This window comes from Hibiscus syriacus, unplaced genomic scaffold (genome assembly GCF_006381635.1).
Source record: "Hibiscus syriacus cultivar Baekdansim isolate YM2019G1 unplaced genomic scaffold, ASM638163v2 tig00111402_pilon, whole genome shotgun sequence".
NCBI lineage: Eukaryota > Viridiplantae > Streptophyta > Magnoliopsida > Malvales > Malvaceae > Hibiscus > Hibiscus syriacus.
Window position 1 is genome coordinate 3,477,833 of NW_024063082.1, and position 23,724 is coordinate 3,501,556.

The 23,724-nt window shown below is 35.4% G+C and overlaps 3 protein-coding genes across 6 annotated transcripts; 2 read left to right on the forward strand and 1 right to left on the reverse strand.

The window, feature by feature from the left end:
- The first annotated feature begins 1,883 nt into the window (after positions 1–1,883).
- Positions 1,884–19,414, forward strand: LOC120161649 (zinc finger CCHC domain-containing protein 8-like). Of its 3 annotated transcripts, none has more exons than XM_039171866.1 (9): positions 1,884–1,909; positions 2,831–3,278; positions 3,459–3,540; positions 3,723–3,798; positions 16,855–16,896; positions 17,002–17,063; positions 17,462–17,572; positions 17,980–18,232; positions 18,794–19,414. In XM_039171866.1, exons 5-9 carry the CDS (start codon positions 16,855–16,857, stop codon positions 18,839–18,841), a joined length of 516 nt encoding a protein of 171 aa, XP_039027797.1. In that variant the 5' UTR covers positions 1,884–1,909; positions 2,831–3,278; positions 3,459–3,540; positions 3,723–3,798; the 3' UTR covers positions 18,842–19,414. The 3 variants fall into 3 exon arrangements, with proteins under 3 accessions (XP_039027797.1, XP_039027796.1, XP_039027795.1); XM_039171865.1 differs by lacking the exon at positions 1,884–1,909 and adding an exon at positions 1,945–2,455; XM_039171864.1 differs by lacking the exons at positions 1,884–1,909; positions 2,831–3,278; positions 3,459–3,540; positions 3,723–3,798 and having other exon boundaries at positions 16,769–16,896.
- On the forward strand, positions 18,878–20,182 carry LOC120161648. Of its 2 annotated transcripts, none has more exons than XM_039171863.1 (2): positions 18,878–19,636; positions 19,750–20,182. In XM_039171863.1, the coding sequence occupies exons 1-2, from the start codon at positions 19,306–19,308 to the stop codon at positions 19,956–19,958; spliced, it is 540 nt and encodes a 179-aa protein (XP_039027794.1). In that variant the 5' UTR covers positions 18,878–19,305; the 3' UTR covers positions 19,959–20,182. The 2 variants fall into 2 exon arrangements, with proteins under 2 accessions (XP_039027794.1, XP_039027793.1); XM_039171862.1 differs by having other exon boundaries at positions 18,879–19,636; positions 19,747–20,182.
- A 345-nt stretch (positions 20,183–20,527) lies between these two features.
- LOC120161855 (exosome complex component csl4-like) lies at positions 20,528–22,787 on the reverse strand. The gene is made up of 6 exons (XM_039172066.1): positions 22,530–22,787; positions 21,972–22,046; positions 21,800–21,888; positions 21,194–21,278; positions 20,978–21,057; positions 20,528–20,841 (listed from the first exon to the last, which is right to left on the reverse strand). The coding sequence occupies exons 1-5, from the start codon at positions 22,692–22,694 to the stop codon at positions 21,016–21,018; spliced, it is 456 nt and encodes a 151-aa protein (XP_039027997.1). The 5' UTR covers positions 22,695–22,787; the 3' UTR covers positions 20,528–20,841; positions 20,978–21,015.
- Between the last annotated feature and the right edge of the window lie 937 nt (positions 22,788–23,724).

Here is a 23,724-nt window from a genome sequence, read left to right on the forward strand (position 1 = left end):
TTATTTTTATATATTTTCTAATAAAAAAACTATAGGGGCAGTAACCATAGACTACACATAGTTCCGTCTTGGACAAGAGTATACAATTATTAAAATGGAAGTGTTCCACTGTTTCCTGCCGTGTAATATTGCAGCTGTGTTTTGGCATTTTCCTTAAGCTATTTAGCATTTTCTTGCCGTGTTTTGGAAGGCGCATTTGGCCTCTTGCATCAACAACCACACGACAAGAGTATACCATTATTAAAAGATGTATAATTTAAAACTGAGATTTTTGTAATGTAAAACTAAATTAGTGTTATAAAATTTTATTATTTTATATATAAATTTATTTGTTTAATTTGACCTTCATAAATTAGGATTTAACCATATAAATTATATACGTCAATTTTAAATAAAATAATATTTTAGTTATTTATTTCATACTAAATAAATTGTTTAGCCTTTAAACGTTATTTCAAACTTTAATATTATAAAATTCATCATTAGACACACTCAGCCCACTATTACTACGAAAGAGGCCCTGCCCTTTTCCTATGCTACTAGGAGGGTAACCTTTATTAGGGCCAGGCCTTGAGTAGAATTGATCGTGTGATATGCAATGTCCATCAATGATGGTTCATTGATGTTTATTGATATATTATGAGATTATCTATGTGCTGAAGATGTAGGGACGAAGTCAGAAAATTTATATAATTTGTAGAGGTAAAATAGAATTTTAAAAAATTTTGGGGTGTTAATTGACACTCCTAAATATGTACCAGCTCCGCCAGTGTGAAGAGAAAATAATGTATTAAATAATAATGTCCATTCATACACATGTGAGGCCTACTTCACATGTCGAAATTAAAAGATAAAATATATATAAGAAAGTATATACAAACACTGTGGATAGTGTTATGATTTTTCTTGATAAAGTTGGTAGTGCTATAATTTATGAAGTGGTTTTAACGGTAAAAAAAGATTATTCTTTTTAAAATTTTTAAATTCAAATAGTTACGTCTATAAAACGTGTATATGTTATTAATAAGTTAAGAAATTTTTGATTAGTGTCATTATTAATTGGAGTGACAAGAACAATGAATAATAACGTGAAATAAAAAAGAGCTAACAAATTATAACATCAAATTAATATTTTATATAAAGTATAAAAGATAAATTAAAAATAAATTATTCTCATGCCAACCAAATTGTAAAAAATTATACTTATAGTGTAAAAGATAATTTTTTTTTTAAAAAAAATTGATTATCAAAATAAAAAGAAAAGGAAACAAAAATGATATCTTTTGTAGTTTACTCTAATTTTTAAAATAAGGGGGAAATAATATTTAAGCCCCTGTCTTCTTCTCGTTCTTTACAGCCTTGTGACTATAAGTCTATAACTCCAACACTCAGTTTGTTAAGTTTCATTTTTTTTGAGTAAACTATGCGAATAGTCTCTTTTTTTTAGGGTCTGATTGAATTTGGTCATCAATTTAAAAATTAAAGGTAAATGATTCCTCACATTATCTGTCCGTCCGATTTAAGTCACCTTGTTATTAAATTCAATTAAATCCCCTTTTGTTTAAGTCCATTTTCTTTAAGTCACTACAATGGTTGAGGGACTAAAATTGAATGAAATTAACAGTTGAGGAACTAAAATTGAATGAAATTAACAATTGATGGATTAAAACTGAATGAATTAATAATATTAAGGATTAAAATCGTATAGATCGATAATATTATAGACAATTTTTTCTTAATTTTTAAATTAGTAACTAAAGTCGGTCAGATCAAAATTATATGGGACTATTCGCATAGTTTACCCTTTTTTCTCACTTTCATTTTATGAGAAGCTTCTGGTTAACCCAAATTAATGTTTTCTCTGTTTTCATGAGAACAATAAGTTAGGTGCTCATTCCCAAAATTGTTGGTTAGTTTTCCTCCTTTCCCCCAACAATAACCCATTGAGATCTGAAAAATGCTGTTTATAGTCTGCATGTAAAAAAAAAAAACGAAAGAAGCTTCTTGGGGTTTTCTTTTTCTCTTCTTTTTTTTAGTTTAGTTAGGTTTAGAAGCACATTAAAGAAAGAGATAAAGAATTTTTGCAAGGATGAGAAGTGATATGGGAACTGAAATTGGTTACCTTTATAACTTTAATGTGTGGAGTTCTGCTTCTCAATGTTGCATAGATTATTGATGTTTGGGAAACTGGGCTATATTATCTTGGTTTTATAGACTCACTGGTTGATTTGTTTTCTCTGTCAGTGCACGATTAAGTTAGCTTTTTATTTTTTTCATATTTCATGTGCTGTAATGTGCCTCGCATAGGGGAAGAAACTTGGATATGACCTGTTTTATATTTCCGGGGATTGGAATGCAATTTTAGTTCTTATGGCTGTTTTGATCTTTGTTCTTATAGTGTGACTTGCATCCTTCAATTCTATACAAGTCCAAATTAGTGCATCATGAGTTAAAGGTTAGAAGTGCAAAAACTATATTCCATCATTATGCTTAAACTTTAAACTTTATAGGGTTTATTTTTCATTTATACCCTAATTTGTTACTTTCTGTTGTTATAGTTCAGAAAGTAAATAATTGTATCTCCTTTTTGAAAAGAAAAAAAATTCACTCCTGATATTGAATTTAAGATTTCATGATAAGATATTGCTTATGAATTTTAAGAAGAAAACAATAAAAATGCCTTCTTCCTCTATAAAGATTATTCCAAATACAACACTAAACACATAAATGGGTCCAAAGCACTCGAAAGTAATATATCCTTTGATTCGTGATGACAGTTGGTTATGTATTAATTAACTTGTAGTTTCTATTGACGGCTCATGCTATGCAGAATGCAATTGTAGAAGGTCAGGATTTAATTACCTTTCCTGCATCTGGTAATTCTATGCCTGGAACTGAGAATGGTTAACTTCGAGATGTGGATGATGGAAACCATCAAGTGGATTCTCAACCTAATAATGTTGAGGCTGAAGATGGTGAAGTAAAAGCTGAGATACTGGAGGTGAATGAAAGGGATATTAGAAACCCTCAGAACCATTTAGCTATAGAAGCAAAGGTAGACAATACTCTTGCTGGCAATTCATCTGATATGGAAATGAGTGATGAAGAAATTGAAACTCTTAGAGTTGAAAAGAAATTGGATGACGTTAGCCCTGGAGCTCATTCTATATCTTTTACAGTTGAGGGAAAAATGGATGTCTCATCAGTTACTACCAAAAAGCGGTGTCTTGATATCCAAAATGGAAGTCCCATCCAGAACCACACAATGGATGGTAATTGTATCCTGCTTCTCAGTTGTTACTGTAGTTTTTTCTTGTGTATTCACTGACTCTAGCATAAGAACTTTGCTTCTGCAATTTTATGTTTCATAAGCTCAATTCCATGTGACAGAAGTAAATATTTCTCTAGAGCCTTTGGCATGATGATCGTTTTTGTTTTTCCATAATTTAATGTGCCAGCTATATCCGGTGTTAAGAGACCCCGGATGACATTTGATGATCAACAACCTTCTGTTCGTATTGTCCATACTTTCTTAACAAGGTTAGGACTTGGGACTAATTCTGAAAATCAATGAATGAAAATATTCATGTGTTTTTTCCTTTTGTTGAAGTTTTGTTTAATAGGTTGAAGTAGGACTTGTTAAGATAAAGTGTGTTTGGGTACTAATTTACGTTCTTTTTATTTATGTTCTTTATTGTTATTTCCCTCATGCCTTTTTCCAGAGTTAGTAAATTGAAGCCTGAGGATCTTTTATAGAAGTGGTCAAAGTGGCAAGCTGAACATGGTTCATCATTGCAAGTATGTCTGGCTAAATTTTTGGTTTTCAGTACACTACTACTTGCATCCATCACTAATTAAATCCTTATTCAAATTTGAACTGAAGGCCTTTCAAAAAAAATTTAAACTGAGGGTAGAGCATTGATTTACCATTCTTTATCTTGCTTGGTTTGTAATGCCCTATCAATAGATTGTATATTGTTGTTTTCCCCTTGAGGGTATCGTATCCTTCCATGTTTGAGAATCTAATGGCAATTACTATTTTATAGTGCCTACATTTTAGATTGAATTAGGCATTGTTATGAACTCCCAACAACTAGTATCAGAGTTTTTGGTTATGAATTTTGTCAATTTCTGCAAGGTTACTATTCATTATTATTCACGTAAATAGTGAATTTCGTGAATAGTAAAAATTTTGTCGGCGATACGAATTTGTCGACGGAGGTGTTCTAATACACGGTGGTTAGCAAGAATTGTAAGAAACGATCCAAACGAAGCCAGATTCGAGTGGGAGCGATGGCTGCAGACGAAGGGAATGTGAAAATTGAAAAGTTCGATGATGCGGACTTTGATTTTTAGAAGATATAGATTGAAGATTTTCTGTACCAGAAAAATCTATATCAACCCCTCTCAGGAAAGCAACCAGAGGGCATGAAGAATGAAGACCGAGCTCTTCTCGACAGACAAGCCCTCGGAGTTATCCGATTGACGTTATCCCGCAAAGTTGCTTTTAACATAGCAAAGGAAAATACCACGGCGAGTTTTATGGCGGTTCTTTCCAGTATGTATGAGAAGCTATCGGTCTCAAACAAAATTCATTTGACGAGGCGATTATTCAATTTGCGGATGGCGGAAGGGGCATCAGTGGCTCAACACCTAAATGAACTCAACACAATCACAACCCAGTTGAGTTCAGTAGAAAATAAATTCGATGATTAAGTTCGAGTTTTAATTCTCTTATCATCTCTACCAAACAGTTGGAATGCTACTGTTACAGCAGTCAGCAGCTCGTCAGGAAATAGCAAATTGAAATTCGACGATGTTCGGGATCTAGTATTGAGTGAAGAAATTCGACGGAGAGAATCAGGTGAAGCATCAACCTCCTTAGTCTTGCACACGGAGTCTAGAGGGATAACTTCAGAAAAAAATTCAAATCGTGGTAAATAGAAATCAAGAAGAGAAAGATCAAGAACGGGAAATAAATATTTTACCTGTTATAATTGTGGCAAAAAAAGTCACTTTAAAAGAGATTGTCGAGCACTGAAGAAAGATACCGGTGCACAGGAATCTGTCAACATGACAGAAGAGACATGTGATGTCATGATTCTAAGTGTTAATAGTCCGATAAAATTATGGATCTTTGATTCAAGGGCATCTTTCCACTCCACCCCATGTCAAGAAATCATGGAGAACTATGTCAGTGGTGATTTTTGGAAGATTCATCTAGTTGATTATGAAACCTTGAAGATCGTCGGAAAAAGAGACATCCGACTAAAGCTGTCAAACCAGACCACCTGGACGCTGAAAGGAGTGAGATATATTCCTGACCTCAAAAGAAATTTGATTTCTGTAGGACAGCTTGATGGATAAGGATATAGTACAACCTTTTCAGGCTGTGAATGGAAGATTATCAAAGGAGCACTCGTCATTGCTCGTGGTATGAAGTCTGATACTCTCTATGTAATCTCAAATTTAGAGAATATCATTGCAGTAGCAAATGCTGATTGAAAATCAAATCTATGGCATCAAAGGCTTGGCCATATGAGCGAGAAAGGGATGAAGACACTTTTATCAAAAGGGAAGCTGTCGGATCTCAAGAATTTAGATGTCAGATTATGCGAGGATTGCATATTTGACAAATAAAAGAAATTCAGTTTTGCAAAGATTGGTAAAACACCCAATACATAAAAGTTAGAATTAGTTCATACTGATGTATGAGGACCATCTCCAGTTCCATTTCTTGCAGGCTCACTATATTATGTCACATTCATCGATGATTCAACAAGGAAGGTGTGTGCTTATTTTCTGAACAAGAAATCAGAAGTTTTTGATACTTCAGAAAATTGAAGATCATGGTGGAAATGAGATTGCTTTGAAAGTCAAGCGATTGAAGTCTGACAATAGAGGAGAGTATAGATATAGTAGATTCAGAGATTTCTGCGCAAATAATGAGATCAAGATGGAGACAACAGTTCCCATGACACCGTAACAGAATGGCGTAGCAGAGCGCATAAACATAACTCTGAATAACGTACCAGAAGCATGAGGATACATGCCAGATTGCTCAAATTTCTATGGGCTGAAGCTATCAATACTGCAGCTTACCTGATCAACCGTGGGCCCTCAGTTCATTTGGATGGTGGAATACCAGAGGAAGTTTGGAGCAGAAAAGAAATAAACCTTTCACACTTAAGAGTGCTTGATTGTATTTCTTATGTACACATAAACTCTGCTGAAAGAAGTAAACTTGATGCCAAGTCCAACAAATATGTCTTTGTTGGTTATGGTGGTGATGAGTTCGATTACCGGTTTTGGAACTACGAAAATCAAAAGATTATCAGAAGCAGATACGTCATTTTCAATGAGAATGTGATGTACAAAGACATGTCAACCATAGAATCAAATAACTCTAATACCGAAGCTGAAACAAATGAATTTACTGAGTTTGAGGAGATTTCTGGAAATGTTGTTCAAATCAGTCCTGAAGCAGTTCAAGAAGAACCGGGCACACCAGAACAAATACGCTCCTCCAGAATTCCTAAACCAACCCAGCGTTATTCGCCTTCTTTGCACTACTTGTTGCTGACTGATAATGGTTAACCAGATTGCTATGATGAAGCAATGCATGTGGAGGATTCAGTCAAGTGGGAGTCTTCCATGAAAGATGAGATTGACTCGCTTATGTCAAATCAAACGTGGGAATTAGCTGAATTACCACCAGGCAAGAAAGCGCTCCATAACAAGTGGATTTAATGGATCAAAGAAGAGCACGATGGGAGCAAATGCTACAAAGCAAGATTGGTAGTCAAAGGTTTTCAGCAAAAAGAAAGTATTGACTACAATGAAATTTTCTCTCCAGCCGTAAAACTGTCTACAATCAGACTGGTGTTGAAAATTGTAGTTGCAGAGAGTTTAAATCTTGAGCAGTTAGATGTGAAGACAACTTTCCTTCATGGTGATTTGGAGGAGGAAATCTATATGAGGCAGTCAGAAGGTTTCATAGAGGCAGTTAAGAAAAGCCTGATATATATGTTGAAGAAGAGCTTGTATGGTTTAAAACAAGCTCCTAGACAATGGTACAAGAAGTTCGATAGTTTCATAAGTAGCAGTAGTTTTACCAGATGCCAAGCAGATCATTGTTGTTACATCAAGAAGTTCGACAACAACTTCATTATTTTATTGTTGTATGTTCATGACATGCTCGTTGCAGGTTCAGACATGCAAGAGATTATAAACTTGATGTAAAAATTGTCGAAACAGTTTGCAATGAAAGATCTTGGCGCTGCAAAGCAGATTCTTGGGATGAGGATCAAGAGAGACACAAAGTCGGGGACTTTTATGTTATCACAGGCTGAGTACATTAACAAAGTACTCTCCAGGTTCAACATGCAAGATGCTAAACCAGTAAGTACACTTTTAGGTGTTCATTTTAGACTCTCCAAAGAATAGTCATCAAAGACGGAGAAAGAACGTGCACCCATGGTGAATGTGTCGTATGCCTCAGCAATTGGAAGTCTGATGTATGCCATGGTTTGTACCAGACCAGATATTGCTCATGCAGTGAGAGCTGTTAGCAGATACATGAATAATCCAGGCAGGTACACTGTGAAGCTGTCAAATGGATCCTCATATATCTGCGGGGTACTACAAACAAAGCACTTGTTTAAAAGGTGGAGATATGATACTGATGTTGACTTAGTCGGAAATGTTGACATCAGAATGAACACTACAGGGTATGTCTATACTCTAGGATAGGACTATAAATGAGACGAGATAGATCGCGAGCTACTCGAGATTGACTCGATCAAGGCTCGATAAATACTCGGATCGAATGGACTCGACTCGAGTTCTTAACGAGTCGAAACGAGCTACTCGATATTCGACTCGAAAAGCTCGTGAACATATCGAAAAATGTTATATTATAATTTTATATTTTTAAAATTACATTATTAAAAATATATTAAAAATACACTATTGATAATTATAAAATTTTGAAAATATATTAAAAATTTTAAATACAACTATCCTCAAATTTTAATTTTTTTAATTAACCAATTCAAGTTGAATTGTTACATTGTATATTATTAAAAGAAAAATAAAAGCCCATATAATTAAGCACATGTTATATTACACATGATTGATTGATTTTTTTCTTTCTTTTTTTAACTTTTTACTGCACAAGTACTTGACAACGTAGAAAAATAAAATAAAAAATAAGAAAAAACAGCCAAACAATAGAAAAATTGAAAATTGTTAAAATTTATTTTTGAATAAATATTCTTATATTTATTTTAAATTAATAAAAAAAATTATTTATCTAATGACAAATATTTAATATATTTCTAATGTTAATATTTTTAATAACTAATTTTTTAAATTGTTGTTATATTTTCAGGTTTCGGGTTCAAATATAATAAATATAAAGGGTTTGAACATTTAATATCAAGATAATATATTGTATTTACCTCATAAATCAATACCAAGTCGATTAATTAATATTTTTGTAATGAACCTTAAATCCTAAACTATAAACCTTAAACCCTAAATTATAAACTCTAAACTTTAAATCATAAACCTTAAGCCATCAACACTAAACCTTAAACCATAAAGCATAAACCATAAACCCTAAAACATAAACCCTAAACCCTAAATTCTAAAACATTTTCTTTTTATTTATGCAACCACATAATTCGAAAATTAAATTCTTTTATTGTCTTATATGTTTTAAGAGGTGGCAGATTAATTTGAATAGACCCGTATCGTACATATGATTTTGATGGGCACGTCTCCCGACATAGAATTTTTGTATATGCAAGGATTTAAACTTGAAATTTTACTTAAAGTGATATCAAATTTTTTATCACTTGAAACAAAAATATTAATTTTTGGTAACATAAATTTGAAGATATGAATTTTCGTTTACATACTATATAAGTTGCATTACTAAAAAATGAATAAATTAAAATAAATAATTTAAAATGCATACTACCACTTAGTTCAATCTTAGAATATAAATCGCTAAATAAATAATACAATCTACATGGAACATGCTGAAAAACTGAAATGCAATAGACCAACTTGTTCTACCTGTAATCAACGACTGTTATATCTTCTCTAAATTGGAGAACGATTAATAAAATATATAAATGTAATAAAAAAAATTAATATTTGATATATCTAGTACCATGAGAGTATAATTTATGCTTATTTAATTTTGGAGATGGTAGCAAGAAATAAAAAATCTTAGTTTGTGTAGTCCCTTCAGGTTTTGAAATTTAGGTGAAAACTCCAAAATAAGTCAAGTTTCACTATCCGACATTGTTGAGAAAGCATGCTAACAACTTTTCCTCATGTTTATAAAGCCACAAGTAGCAGTGAAGCACCCTTCAAAACTCACGGAGCCGTATGGTTCGAGCTTGAATCGAGCTCAAAATTGAGCTTGAATCGAGCTTAAATCGTGCTCGAGTTTCGAGCTTCAATCGAGCTCTTGATTTTTTTTTTGAGTTTGAGCTTTTTCGAGTTCGAGTCGAGTTTCAATATTATGTTTCGAGTTCGAGCCGAGCTTGATAATTTTTAGCTCACGAGTTTTCGAGTCGAGCTTACTATTAAAGTTTTCGAGTTCGAGTCGAGCTCAGAAATACTCGAGCTCGACTCGACTTGTTTACACCCATACTCTAGGAGGTACTACAGTGAGTTAGGTTTCTCAACTACAAAAGATAATTACTCTAAAATGTGACATAATATAATGAGCCTGCAAGAGATGGAACTGAAGATGGTCCCCATACATCAGTATGAACCAACTCTAACTTTTCAGCCTTAGGTGTCTTGCCAATCTTTGCAAAACTGATTTTTTTTTGTTTGCCAAAGGTACAATCCTCGCATAGTCCGACATCTACATTCTTTAGATCCGGTAGCTTCCTTTTTGATAAAAATGTCTTCATCTCTTTCTCGCTCATATGGACAAGCCTTTGGTGCTATAGGTTTGATTTTCCATCAACATCTGCTACTGCAATGATATTTTCTAAATTTGAGGTTACATAGAGAGTATCAGTTTTCTTACCACGAGCAATGACGAGTGCTCCTTTGGTAATCTTCCATTCACAGCCTGAAAATGTTGCACTATATCCTTCTCCATCAGGCTGTCCTACAGAAATCAAATTTCTTTTGAGGTTAGAAATATGTCTCACTCCTTTCAGCGTCCAGGTTGTATGGTTTGGCAACTTTAGTCGAATGTCTCATTTTCCGACGATCTTCAAGATTTTATCATCAGCTAGATAAACCTTCCCAAAATCACCACAGACATAGTTCTACATGATTTCTTGGCATGAGGTGGAGTGGAAAGATGCCCTTGAATCCAAGATCCATGATTCAATCAGACTGTTGACGCTTAGAATCATGGCATCACATATCTCTTCTGTCATGTTAGCAGATTCTTGTGCGCCGGTATCTTTCTTCAGTGCTCGACAATCTCTTTTAAAGTGACCATTCTTGCCACAATTATAACAAGTAAAATCTTTCTTTCCCGTTCTTTATCTTTCTCTTCTGAATTTCGATCTGCCACGATTTGAATTTCTTTATGAAGTTCTCTCTCTGGACTCCGTGTGCAAGGCTGAGGAGGTTGATGCTTCACCCGATTCTCTTCGTCAAATTTCTTCGCTCAATACCAGATCCCGAACATTGTCAAATTTTAATTTACTGTTTCCTGATGAGCTGCTGACTGCTGTAACAGTAACATTTCAACTGTCTGATAGAGATGATAAGAGAATTACAGTTCGAACTTTATCATCGAATTCAATTTCGACGGAACTCAATTGTGTTGTGATTATGTTGAGTTCATTCAAGTGTGAGCCACTGATGCTCCTTCCGCCATCCGCAAATTGAATAATCGTCTCATCAAGTGCACTTTGTTTGAGGCTGATGGCTTCTCATACATACTGGAGAGAGCCGCCATAATACTCGATGTGGTATTTTTCTTTGTTATGTTGAAAGCAATATTGCGGGATAACGTCAGTCGGATAACTCCGAGGGCTTGCCTGTCGAGAAGAGTTCAGTCTTCATTCTTCATGCCCTCTGGCTGCTTTCCTGAGAGAGGTTGATATAAATTTTTCTGGTACAGAAAATATTCAATCTGCATCTTTCAAAAGCCAAAGTCTACACCATCGAACTTCTCAATTTTCATCTTCCCTTCGTCTGCAGCCATCGCTCCCACTCAGATCTATCTTCATTTGGATCGTTTCTGACAATTCTTGCGAACCACCGTGTATTATAACACCTCCGTCGACAAATTCATATCGCCGATAAATTTTTTACTATTAATAAATTTTACTATTTACGTTAATAGTAATAAATAGTAACCTCATAAAAATTGATAAAATTCACAATCAAAAGCTCTAATACCAGTTGTTAGGAAATAACCGAGTAACAAATAATTTCTCTATAATCAGATTAGTGAGAATACGAAATAAAAGCGGAAAAATAATACACGAAATTGATAACGGAGTTCAGCCAATTTTGCCTACGTCTTCGGACTGCTACAGATCTTTTACTAAGAGAGAAAATTTACAGGTGTTTACAAAATACCCACTACTCACAAGAAAACTCTCTAGTATCGGGAGAAATAAATGATTTGGGATGATTTTGAAGCTAAATAAGCTAGGGTATTTATAGTTAAAGCTTAGAGACTAATCATTGAAAATACCCTAAAGTTCAATGACTCAATTTTGTAATTATCCTTATTACAAAATAATAAAAAATTCAGCAGTCCCATTTTTTTCAAGCAGTCGGCTGCTAATTTCAAGCAGTCCATGTGCTTTTTAATTTTCAACAATTTGTAATTATCCCTTGCCCAAATTCAAACACATGGGTTGCCTAACTTTGAAATCAATGCAACCCTTTTTGACAAATTTAACAGCTTCGGTTGCTTAAATTTTAAAAATGGACTGCTTTGATTTCAAAGTTAGGCAGTCCATGTTTTTGAATTTGGGCAAGAAATAATTACAAATTGTTGAAAATTAAAAAGCACATGGGCTGCTCGAAATTAGCAGTCGACTTCTTGAAAAAATTGGAACTATTGAATTTTTTATTATTTTGTAATAGAGATGATTACAAAATTGAGTCATTAAACTTTAGGGTATTTTCAAAGATTAGCCTCTAAGCTTCAACTATAAATACCCTAGCTCATTTAGCTTTAAAATCATCCCAAATAATTTCTTTCTCCCAATACTAGAGAGTTTTCTTGTGAGTAATGAGTGTTTTGTAAACACCTGTAAATTTTCTCTTTTAGTAAAAGATCTGCAGCAGTCCGGAGACGTAGGCAAAATTGGCTGAACACCGTTATCAATTTTGTGTATTATTTTTCCGCTTTTATTTCGCATTCACTAATCTGGTTATAGAGAAATTACTTGTTATTTTCTAATAATTGGTATCAGAGCTTTTGGTTGTGAATTGTGTCAATTTTTGCGATGTTACTATTCATTACTATTTACGTAAATAGTGAATTTCGTGAATAGTAAAAATTTTGTCAGCCATACGAATTTGTTGACAGAGCTGTTCTAATACACGGTGGTTCGCAAGAATTATCATAAACGATCCAAACAAAGTCAGATTCGAGTGGGAGCGATGGCTGCAGACGAAGGGAATGTGAAAATTGAAAAGTTCGATGGTGCGGACTTTGACTTTTAGAAGATGCAGATTGAAGATTTTTTGTACTAGAAAAATTTATATCAACCCTTCTCAGGAAAGCAACCAGAGGGCATGAAAAATGAACGATGGGCTCTTCTCGACAGACAAGCCCTCGGAGTTATCTGACTGACGTTATCCCACAATGTTGCTTTCAATATAGCAAATGAAAAGACCACAGCGGGTCTTATGACGGCTCTCTCCAGTATGTATGAGAAGCTATCGACTTCAAACAAAGTTCATTTAATGAGGCTATTATTCAATTTGTGAATGACTGAAGGGGCATTAGTGGCTCAACATCTAAATGAACTCATCACAACCCAGTTGAGTTCAGTGGAAATTGAATTCAATGATTAAGTTCGAGCTTTAATTCTCTTATCATCTCTACTAGACAGTTGAAATGCTACTGTTACAGCAGTCAACAGGTCGTCGGGAAATAGCAAATTGAAATTCGACGATGTTCGGGATCTGGTATTGAGTGAAGAAATTTGACGGATAGAATCGGGTGAAGTTTTAACCTCCTCAGCCTTACACACGGAGTCTAGAAGGAGAACTTCAGAAAGAAATTCAAATCGTGGCAGATCGAAATCTAGAAGATGAAGATAAAGAACGGGAAAGAAATATTTTACTTGTTATAATTGTAGCAAAAATTGTCACTTTAAAAGAGATTGTCGAGCACTGAAGAAAGATACCGACGCACAGAAATCTGCCAACATAACAGAAGAGATATGTGATGTCATGATTCTAAGCGTCAACAGTCCGATTGAATCATGAATCTTGGATTCAGTGGCATATTTCCACTCCACCTCATGCCAAGAAATCATGTAGAACTATGTCAGTGGTGATTTTGGGAAGGTTTATCTAGCTGATGATGAAACCTTGAAGATCGTCGGAAAAGAAGACATTCGACTAAATTTGCCAAACCATATCACCTGGACGCTGAAAGGAGTGAGACATATCTCTAACCTCAAAAGAAATTTGATTTCTGTAGGATAGCTTGATGGAGAAGGATATAGTACAACACTTTCAGGCTGTGAATGGAAGATTACCAAAAGCGAACTCGTCATTGCTCGTGGTAAGAAGACTGATACTCTCTATGTAACCTCAAATTTAGAGAATATCATTGCAGATGTTGATGGAAAATCAAACCTATGGCACCAAAGGCTTGGCCATATGAGCGAGAAAGGGATGAAAACACTTTTATCAAAAGGAAAGCTGCCGGATATAAAGAATGTAGATGTCGGACTATGCGAGGATTATACATTTGGCAAATAAAAGAAAGTCAGTTTTGCAAAGATTGGCAAGACACCCAAGGCAGAAAAGTTAGAGTTGGTTCATACTGATGTATGGGGACCATCTCCAGTTCCATCTCTTGCATGCTCACTATATTATGTCACCTTCATCGATGATTCATCAAGGAAGGTGTAGTTTTATTTTCTGAAAAAGAAATCAGAAGTCTTTGATACCTTCAAAAATTGGAAGGTCATGGTAGAAAACAAGACTGGTTTGAAAGTCAAGCGATTGAGGTCTGACAATGGAGGAGAGTACATAAACAGTAAATTCAGAGATTTCTACGCAAACAATGAGATTAAGACGGAGACAACAGTTCACATGACACCGCAACAGAATGGCGTAGCAAAGCACATGAACAGAACTCTGAATGAACGTGCTAGAAGCATTAGGATATATGTCGGATTGCACAAATTTCTATGGGCTGAAGCTATCAACACTGCAGCTTACCTGATCAACTGTGGGCCCTCAATTCCTTTGGATGGTGGAATATCAGAGGAAGTTTGGAGCAGAAAAGAAATAAACCTTTCACACTTAAGAGTGTTTGGTTGTATTTCTTATGTACACATAAACTCTGCTGAAAGAAGTAAACTTGATGCCAAGTCCAACAAATGTGTCTTTGTTGGTTATGGTGGTGATGAGTTCGGTTATCGGTTTTGGGACTACGAAAATAGAAATATTATAAGAAGCAGAGACGTCATTTTCAATGAGAATGTGATGTACAAAGACATGTCAACCTAGAATCAAATAGCTCCAATACCGAAGCTGAAACAAAGGAATTTGCTGTGTTTGAAGAGATTTCTGGAAATGATGTTCAAATCAGTCCTGAAGCAGTTCAAGAAGAACCAGGCACACCAGAACTAAGACGTTTCTCCAGAATTCCTAAACCAACCCAGCGTCATTCAAATTCTTTGCACTACTTGTTGACTGATAATGGTGATCTAGAGTGCTATGATGAAGCAATGCAGGTGGAGGATTCAGTCAAGTGGGAGTCTTCAATGAAAGATGAGATGGACTCGCTTATGTCAAATCAGATGTGAGAATTAGCTGAATTACCACCAGGCAAGAAAGCGCTTAATAACAAGTGGATTTACAGGATCAAAGAAGAGCACGATGGGAGCAACGCTACAAAGCAAGATTGGTAGTCAAAGGTTTTCAGCAAAAAGAATGTATTGACTTCAATGAAATTTTCTCTCCAGCCGTAAAACTGTCTACAATCAGACTGGTGTTGAAAATTGTAACTGTAGAGAGTTTACATCTTGAGCAGTTAGATGTGAATACAATTTTCTTTCATGGTGATTTGTAGGAGGAAATCTATATGAGGCAGCCAGAAAGTTTCATAGAGACAGGTAAGAAAAACCTGGTATGCAGGTTGAAGAAGAGTTTGTATGGTTTAAAACAAGCTCCTAGACAGTGGTACAAGAAGTTCGATAGTTTCATGAGTAGCAGTGGTTTTACCAGATTCTAAACAGATCATTGTTGCTACATCAAGAAGTTAGACAACAACTTCATTATTTTATTGTTATATGTTCATGACATGCTCGTTGCAGGTTCAGTCATGCAAGAGATTATAAACTTGAAGTAAAAAATTGTCGAAGCAGTTTGCAATGAAAGATCTGGTCGTTGCAAAGCAGATTCTTAGGATGAGGATCAAGAGAGACACAAAGTCGGAGACTTTGACGTTATCACAGGCTGAGTACATCAACAAAGTACTCTCCAGGATCAACATGCAAGATGCTAAACCAGTAAGTACACCTTTAGGTGTTCATTTTATACTCTCCAAAGAACAGTCACCAAAGACGGAGGAAGAACGTGCACCCATGGTGAAGGTGTCGTATGCCTCAACAATTGGAAGTCTGATGTATGTCATGGTTTGTACCAGACCAGATATTGCTCATGCAGTGAGAGCTGTTAGCAGGTACATGAATAATCCAGGCAAGGTACACTGGGAAGCTGTCAAATGGATCCTCAGATATCTGCGGGATACTACAAACAAAATTTCAAAGGTGGAGATACGATACTGACAGACTATGTAGCTGCTGACTTAGCCGGAAATGTTGACATCAGAAGGAGCACTACAGGGTAAGTCTATACTCTAGGAGGTACTGCAGTGAGTTTGGTTTCTCAACTACAGAAGATAGTTGCTCTCTCCACAACTGAAGCAGAATATGTTGTTGTTACTGAAGCCAGCAAGGAGATGGTCTGGCTCTAAAGTTTCTTGGAAGAGTCAGGCAATAAACAAGAAAACAATGTCTTGTATTGCGACAGTCAAAGTGTTATCCATCTAGCAAAGAATATGTCTTTTCATTCCAGGACGAAACACATACAATTGATATATACGGCAGACATGTTGACAAATACGGTGACTACGGACAAACTGAAGTTGTGTTCAGCTTCAATTGGCATGTTAGAATAAAAGACCATAAATGCTACTGCATTGATCAAGGTGTGAAGACAGATTAAAATCGGTAAGTGGGAGATTGTTGAAAATTAAAAAGCACATGGGTTGCTTGAGAAAAATGGGGCTGTTGAATTTTTTATTATTTTGTAATAGGGATAATTACAAAATTGAGTCATTGAACTTTAGGGTATTTTCAACGATTAGTCCCTAAGCTTCAACTATAAATACCCTAGCTCATTTAGCTTCAAAATCATCACAAATCACTTCTTTCTCTCAATACTAGAGTTTTTTCTTGCGAGTAGTGAGTGTTTTGTAAACACTTGTAAATTTTCTCTCTTAGTAAAAGATCTGTAGCAGTCCAGAGACGTAGGCAAAATTGACTGAACTCCGTTATCAATTTCGGGTATTATTTTTCCGCTTTTATTTTTCATTCTCACTAATCTTGTTATAGAGAAATTACTTGTTACTCTGTTATTTCCAACATGCAGATGGATCTATGTATGCATATGTGGGTGCATAAGCACAAATGTGTATGAATCTGGCCCTTTTATTGTTACATCTTGCAGTTCTTCTTATCCTTCACAGTAAGTGTTACTGAATGTAATTCAATCCTGGTCATGAAAAGGAACCTACAGATTCAGGTGAAGAGACGTACTTTCCTGCTCTGTGTGTTGGTGCAGAGAAGCCCTCTTCTGTGGTAAACTTGTCTATAGTTCCCCAGGCATTAATGTTTCGAACTGATGCATGTGTTTTGATTTCCTTGATTGGAATAATTAACATTTTTCCAATTATTGTCATTACCAATCTGTTATATCATGAAATAATTTTTTCATTATCAGAATTCTGAATCATGAGTGAGCCCTTTTTCTCTTGAAAAGGTGGCGGTTCAATTATTTACTCTCTCAATGGGTTTGACATTGCATCCCATACCATTCGTCCCTTAATAATTGTAAAGTTTATGCATATTAAAGTTTCTAAAGTTCTATATTTTCTGTTGTAAAAGGGCTCATGGTGCATTAGAGTTTATTGCATTTTCTCAATATTTTAGTTTGATTTTTTAATTGGATTTGTTGTCATTCTGGATAACCAAACTAGGAATCCACTTGATGCGGAGTTCATCCCATTGGATAGTAACATTGTGCCACTTTACGATCGTGGGTTTGCAATGGGTTTGACTTCAGCAGATGCTTCAAGTAATTTGGAAGGGTAAATAACTTCTGTGATTTTGTAAATATTGTTTGTCATGTACATGGATATTGACATGCAAGTTTGTTATATGCCTTAAGGGCCTATTTTATGTGCTTGCACAACCCACCAAAAAAAGGATAAGAATAATTATGTCGACAAGTAGCAGTGGTAGGTTGATTGTTAATCTGTTAACGTTCCAGTCACCAGTTTGAATTATCAAAAAACTATATTTCATAGTAAGGAAATTTTTTATTGCCAATCAATTCTATTAAATTCCAGAAAAAAATAGTCTCTTAGCTTGGTTGATATAACTATAAAAATGGTGCATCTTGTCTCCTGTAGGTCTCTCCTATGTCTATGCCTGTGATTCCACCCTCCACCTTAAATGTTAAACTTTTCTTACCTATTTGTGTTGCATGTTGCAGAGGCCCAGAGATAAAAGAGGCTTCCCGTTGTTTCAACTGTGGTTCTTATAGTCATTCCTTGAAGCAATGTCCAAAGCCTCGTGACAGTGTTGCTTTCAACAATGCTCGAAAGCAACACCAAAAGTTAAAGCATATTCAGAATGTTGCTTCTCGCTATGCAGTTCGCTATTATCAGAGCACTCAAGGTGGAAAGTATGATGATATAAAGCCTGGAGTGCTTGGTGCTGAAACACGAGAACTATTAGGCCTTGGGGTAATGTTCTCCTTCAATTCCATGACAACTCCTCTGCACCCTTCTTTTTGTGGTACCTAATGATGCACCTAAATATATTACATGTAAATCGACTAGATTTTTTGCTTACAGTTCTAAAGTTCCTGGTCATCATACATTTGTAATCAAAGAATCAACATCCTATTCCAAAAGCTTTTTCTTGTTTTCATTTAGTATTATTTCTTCATTGTATGCTTAGGATTAGTGGGAAGCATGTACACTCCATTAATTGGTACCAAGTGTAGCTGATAAATGCATTCCACCTGTCTTTTGTTCTTATTGGCCATGGGCCAATGACATAATCTACATGGCTTTTGAACACTTTTTATTTTTGTTCATTATGAGCACCGACTCTTGGCATATTCAGCTCATAAAACAGTAGGAAATGTAGTCATTTTTAAGTTGTTGAAGTCTTATTTGGCTGTTATAGATGCATAACTGAAGTCAATGGAAAAAGAACGGCAGTCCCAATTATGTCATTATCTATGGATGAATATATTAACAAGAAATAGATGTTAATTCCCTATTTATTTCCTTCCACAGGAGTTTGATCCACCACAATTGGAAGAAATTGCAATCTGCTGTCTCTGAAGGGCCACGCCATTTGCCCCAAGCCCTCAACTATTTGGCATCTTGTGTGGAAAATAGTTTTTGGACACATACACGATGTGTCATATTAGTTCACATATAACAGAGAGCCAAAAAACTATTATCAGTTAGTTGCTGCAAGTAATTGGAGCAATAATATCCGAGGGGCCCCACATCTTCATCAAGAAAGTAGAATATGGAAGCAAAGTGTTTGGTTGAAGGAAATTAGGAAATGCATGAACGCAAAAAATCTTATTGAATTCCTGGCTACATAAAAATGGCTTCCCCTTTTAACTCTTACGTTCTATCTTCTGATCTCAAACCACCGTGTCTAAGATTGAACCATTGTATGCCTGTTTAAATTGTGTTAGCAGCTTAAACATTATCCAAATAATACTTGTAAATTATAGTTCTCTTATGATCATAAAATTGAGCATCTCTAAAATTTTCAGTCACTGAATGTGAGGATGGACCATCTGGAATTACAATATATGCTGATGCAGAAACTGATGGATAGAAGATGGGAAATTGCCAAAATGGTGCAGCATGAACGAAGGATGAAAATGACCGTTGAATTTCCAGGAATAAATGCACCCTTCCCTGCAGAGGCAGATGGAAAATTTAGGCTCCTGGTCCTTCAAGTTCAGAACTGTTTAGGAGTAGGTCACAGTCACAATATAGATCAAACCATTCTTCTGAACCTGGCAGCAGAGGACTCAAACAAAGGTATTATGGCGATTTTGAAGATGAAGGCCCTCCCGGAGTTGACTTTAGATTTAGCTCGCCCTACCCCCCAAGGTATGATGAAAAACTTTGGGCTCCTGGTCCTTCAAGTTCAGAATCGTTTAGGAGTAGGTCACATCCCACTATAAATTAAACCATTCTAACCATTCTTCTGAACCTGGCAGCAGAGGGCTCGAACGAAGGTATTATGGTGATTTTGAAGATGAAGGTCCTCCCGGAGTCGACTCTAGATTTTGCTTGCCCTATCCCCCAAGGTATGATAATTATGATTCTGCTTACAGTTTTCCAACTCCAAGAGGTCCTATTTCAAGGCCACGAAGCCCACCCTGGGGGAGGTGCTATTACAAGAGGGGTAGATGGAGCCCTTGAAGTATAAAGATTTTGCTAGTTATGGTTCCTATAGTTCTTTAAGACATTCACCATGGTCTCATGGTTCAACCAGATATGAAAATGAGTTTGATGATAGATGGGATAATAGCTACCAGGAATATTCATCTTTGTTTGGATATGAATATCACAGCCGATGGTGAACGGCATTGTTGTAGCTTTTGATTTTGTCACTAGATATGATTGTTGAGCAACCATGATGCCATAACTTGTAAGGATATCCTGCTACAAGTCTATTGCAGTAATTGGTTGTAAATTTATCTTAATGTTGTTATTTGCAATTGGAAGAAGCATGTATCACTTATTTATAAATTTATTTTAATGTTGTTCATTGTCGCCACCGTGCCTAATCTCTTAATCTCAGCGCCAGCACTGAATTAATCGCATCGCCCATCGAGAGGTAGCCTGAACGCCTATTTTTGAAGCACATCCATGTAAGAGTATAGAGATAAAATCCCCTCTATATATATAAGCCTTTGATATATACATATTTTTATCGAAGTACCTTATGGATATTCAAGGTATCTTTTTCTCCATTTTGAGAGATGAATAATTAAGTCAAACAGAGACAAAGCATGTTTCAAATTCTCCACCAACATATGGTTTTACAAAAATGGGATAAGAAAGTTGATGCCTGAAAATGGGTACCTATCAGGCTAGGGAAGGGCTTTGTGATACAAAATCCCCAATATCCATGTTTCTCAAATGCAACTTTCAAAGCCTAAACTTGAAAATGGGTACATCTGAGGCTGGTACTAACTTAGTTTGGTTTCAGTTGGGTTAACTTACTACCTTCGCTACCTTCCTTTGCTGGATTTGGCCAGTCAATGGGCACTGCATCTCGGTCCAACTTATTGGGACCATTGTTGCACCTACAGTCGATAATGAAGCAGAAAAAGAGGAGTTTGAACACACAATACAGGGAACTTACAAAAATAGAAAGCTAATAAGTATAGGACTACTACAAACGTCTATGCTTCGGGCCAAAGTTGAAAAGAGAAGGGAGAACAGCTGAGCTCTCGGCAGACACAACACCTAGTTCATTCTTAGCCGTTGATAGGTAATAAGCCCGCGCATCTCCAAGAGAACTTAATAAAGGAACCACGTTAAGGAAATCTAATCACATGACAACAAAATAAATGGCAACAAATTTCTTGAATTTTAAACTGACTCGCTCAAGGGTTAAGATCTACAAATAAGACAGTGCTACAATATAAAGGATACAACCACAGCTCTGACAATATCACCAGGATGAAATGACGAATGCATATCCACCTTGTCCATTTCAGTTGCTCTAACATCCTGTTGCCTGTTAAAATGAACAATCTTTCAATTAATGCATATCGCTCTAGAAAGATCTAGCCAGAAGTACATAAAATTTATCAAACATTTGAACATTTCATGGACTCTATGCAACTCAAAAGTGAAGGAAAAACAGCATGTTTTAAACTTATAATAGATAGAGTGAGGATATGGTAAACTCCAACAGCAGAATTTCATCAAACCATCAAGTCCAAATACTTGGCTGTATGGAACGGCTAGCTGCTGAACATGGCGTTTATTACATGAATCATGGGCTACATCAAAATACAAATATCTCAAGAACAAATTGGTTGTACGACCTTGGGTTCATAGAACCGAAGTACACCATGTGGTTCTAAATGGAAATGCGACAGTTCTTTCATTTTATAAAGAGAGGGGAGAAGGTGTATATAGTTGTTGGGATAACTAATCAATTGGAATCGATAACTGAATGTGAAATGATTAAATCATTTTCAAATGCGGAAATTCAACCTTAGTCAAAATAAAGGGGTAAAGAAGACTGCGTACCTAATTATTCCGGTGAATTTTTCTCTCACGGACTTCGGACCAACACACATAATATCAGCTGAAGCTGTCCTAGCCATCACCTTAGTAACCTGTTTTATTCAAATAAAAATCACATTTTGATTCCACAACGTAAAATTATGCTTGTTTGAAAAATGATAAATCCAAAACTTACTCGGGCAATGACAACCGAACCAGGTTCCGGTACAGGACCATGGGCTTTGTGACCAGTTACTTCCACAGTTGGTCTCTGCAAATGATTTTGATAAAATATTATCAATAATAATGTCCAGAATAGTGAGACAGTTTATAGGCCATTAATTTTGATTCACCAAAGCACTAATTCAAGTAAAAGACTAAAAGTATGGTTTAAAGAATGAATTATACCTACCTAAACAAACAAGAACATATTCCATCCCATGGAGACAAGGAAAAAAGAGAGAAGAATTTATGTAAGCTAAATCATAAAGTTAAAACCTTTGAGAATATTTGTAAGAATAGCATAATAAAAAAATGGTAAAAAATGTTCAAAGTAATCAAAATAAGAACCCCAAAAATTACATCGAGAAACAACTTATACCAAAGGAAAAACAATCATGGGTTATATTAATTCAAGCTAAAACTCTCTCATAAAGTTAAAACCCAGAATTTTCATTAATGAAATAATAGAAAAAAATAAAAGGAAAACTATGGTGTTAAACTATTGTAAACAAAAAGAATAAAGACCCAAAACCTGGTCAGGAGAATCGGGAGGAGGGGGCTGGATGCGGCGGAAGCCGGTGAGGGAAGCGTATATGGTGTTGTTTTGAGACGCGACGTACGCTCCTTTCCCTGCTTTCAGCTCTGTGGCTCTTCCCAGTACCTCTCCCGGCGTTACCATCTCATCTGATTTTTCCATTTTTTTCCCTTTCTTCGAAGCTTTCAGCAATGAGAAACCCAAACTCTGCCTTCGCTTGCTTGCTGCTGTTTCGTGCGGCTGCTTTTACTTCCTAATACAATTCTCAACTCAATTTTTGTTTCATACAAATTTAATTGATAAAAAAAAATATAAATTATTAAATGTTATTAATTTATTTCACTAAATTTCATATTTTTTTTATTTTTTATGTCATCGAAAATAATTTTAGTTTACATTAAAAAACATTTGGTAATCAAGCATATTGTATTTAATTTTTTAATCAAAAGATAATGAACATTTAAATATGTTTATGGGTCTGCCGTTTTGATATGTCGTTTTGGTTCGTCGTTTGGCATGTCTTTGCTTTATTCTTCTTCACGATTCTCAGATTACTTTGTTGATATTATTTGTGTTTGAATTACTATATTTCTGTGCAGAAATTGAACATTTAAACTTGCTTACATTACGGATGTTATGGAGGATTTTAACCATAACTAAAGATGAAGAACAACCACTTCCACTTGGAGGAAATTTAGAGACATTGTCAATTGGTTAAAGATGGTAATAAAAGGAGAGAAAAAATACAGTAGAATTATGAAGAAGAAGAAGTAAATGTATAGTGTTTATCAATGGCGATAGATACATCCCAAGTACAAGTAAGACTTTGAGTGATAATAACAAGATCACATGTCTCAAATTCTACATATGATCCTTTTGGATAAACTTTCACTTTCCCTCTCATCAAATAACAAAATTTCAACATATATTTCTCAGGAGGACATCTCATCTACCATAAAAACAAACCCACAAAATCATAATCATTAAAAAAACTTTTAACAGTTACAAAACATATGACTTTTGATTTGTACGCCTACTTTGGCCATGATTGAATACCCAGCTCAGATAGTCGAGCATCGGTAGGGTTGCTTTCGACTGTGATGCTTAAATCAGAAGACGAATCTGATTCTGGTGTTGATGTTGTCGCCATGGATTCGAAAGAGGATGCGGGACTGAATAAAATAAAAGAAGA

What these genes read in the sequence shown, in the direction of transcription:
- LOC120161649 (XM_039171864.1), top strand. Translation starts at nt 16,849, where the DNA reads ATGCAGATGGATCTATGTATGCATATGTGGGTGCATAAGCACAAATGT. An exon ending in GGGTGCATAAGCACAAATGT is followed by an intron (nt 16,897 to 17,001) that starts GTATGAATCTGG and finishes AGGAACCTACAG; the next exon opens with ATTCAGGTGAAGAGACGTAC. An exon ending in GAGAACTATTAGGCCTTGGG is followed by an intron (nt 18,233 to 18,793) that starts GTAATGTTCTCC and finishes TTCCTTCCACAG; the next exon opens with GAGTTTGATCCACCACAATT.
- LOC120161648 (XM_039171862.1), top strand. Translation starts at nt 19,306, where the DNA reads ATGGACCATCTGGAATTACAATATATGCTGATGCAGAAACTGATGGAT. An exon ending in AGCTCGCCCTACCCCCCAAG is followed by an intron (nt 19,637 to 19,746) that starts GTATGATGAAAA and finishes TGAACCTGGCAG; the next exon opens with CAGAGGGCTCGAACGAAGGT.
- LOC120161855 (XM_039172066.1), bottom strand. Translation starts at nt 22,694, where the DNA reads ATGGAAAAATCAGATGAGATGGTAACGCCGGGAGAGGTACTGGGAAGA. An exon ending in CTCCCGATTCTCCTGACCAG is followed by an intron (nt 22,047 to 22,529) that starts GTTTTGGGTCTT and finishes AATCATTTGCAG; the next exon opens with AGACCAACTGTGGAAGTAAC. An exon ending in ATATTGTCAGAGCTGTGGTT is followed by an intron (nt 21,058 to 21,193) that starts GTATCCTTTATA and finishes TCCTTTATTAAG; the next exon opens with TTCTCTTGGAGATGCGCGGG.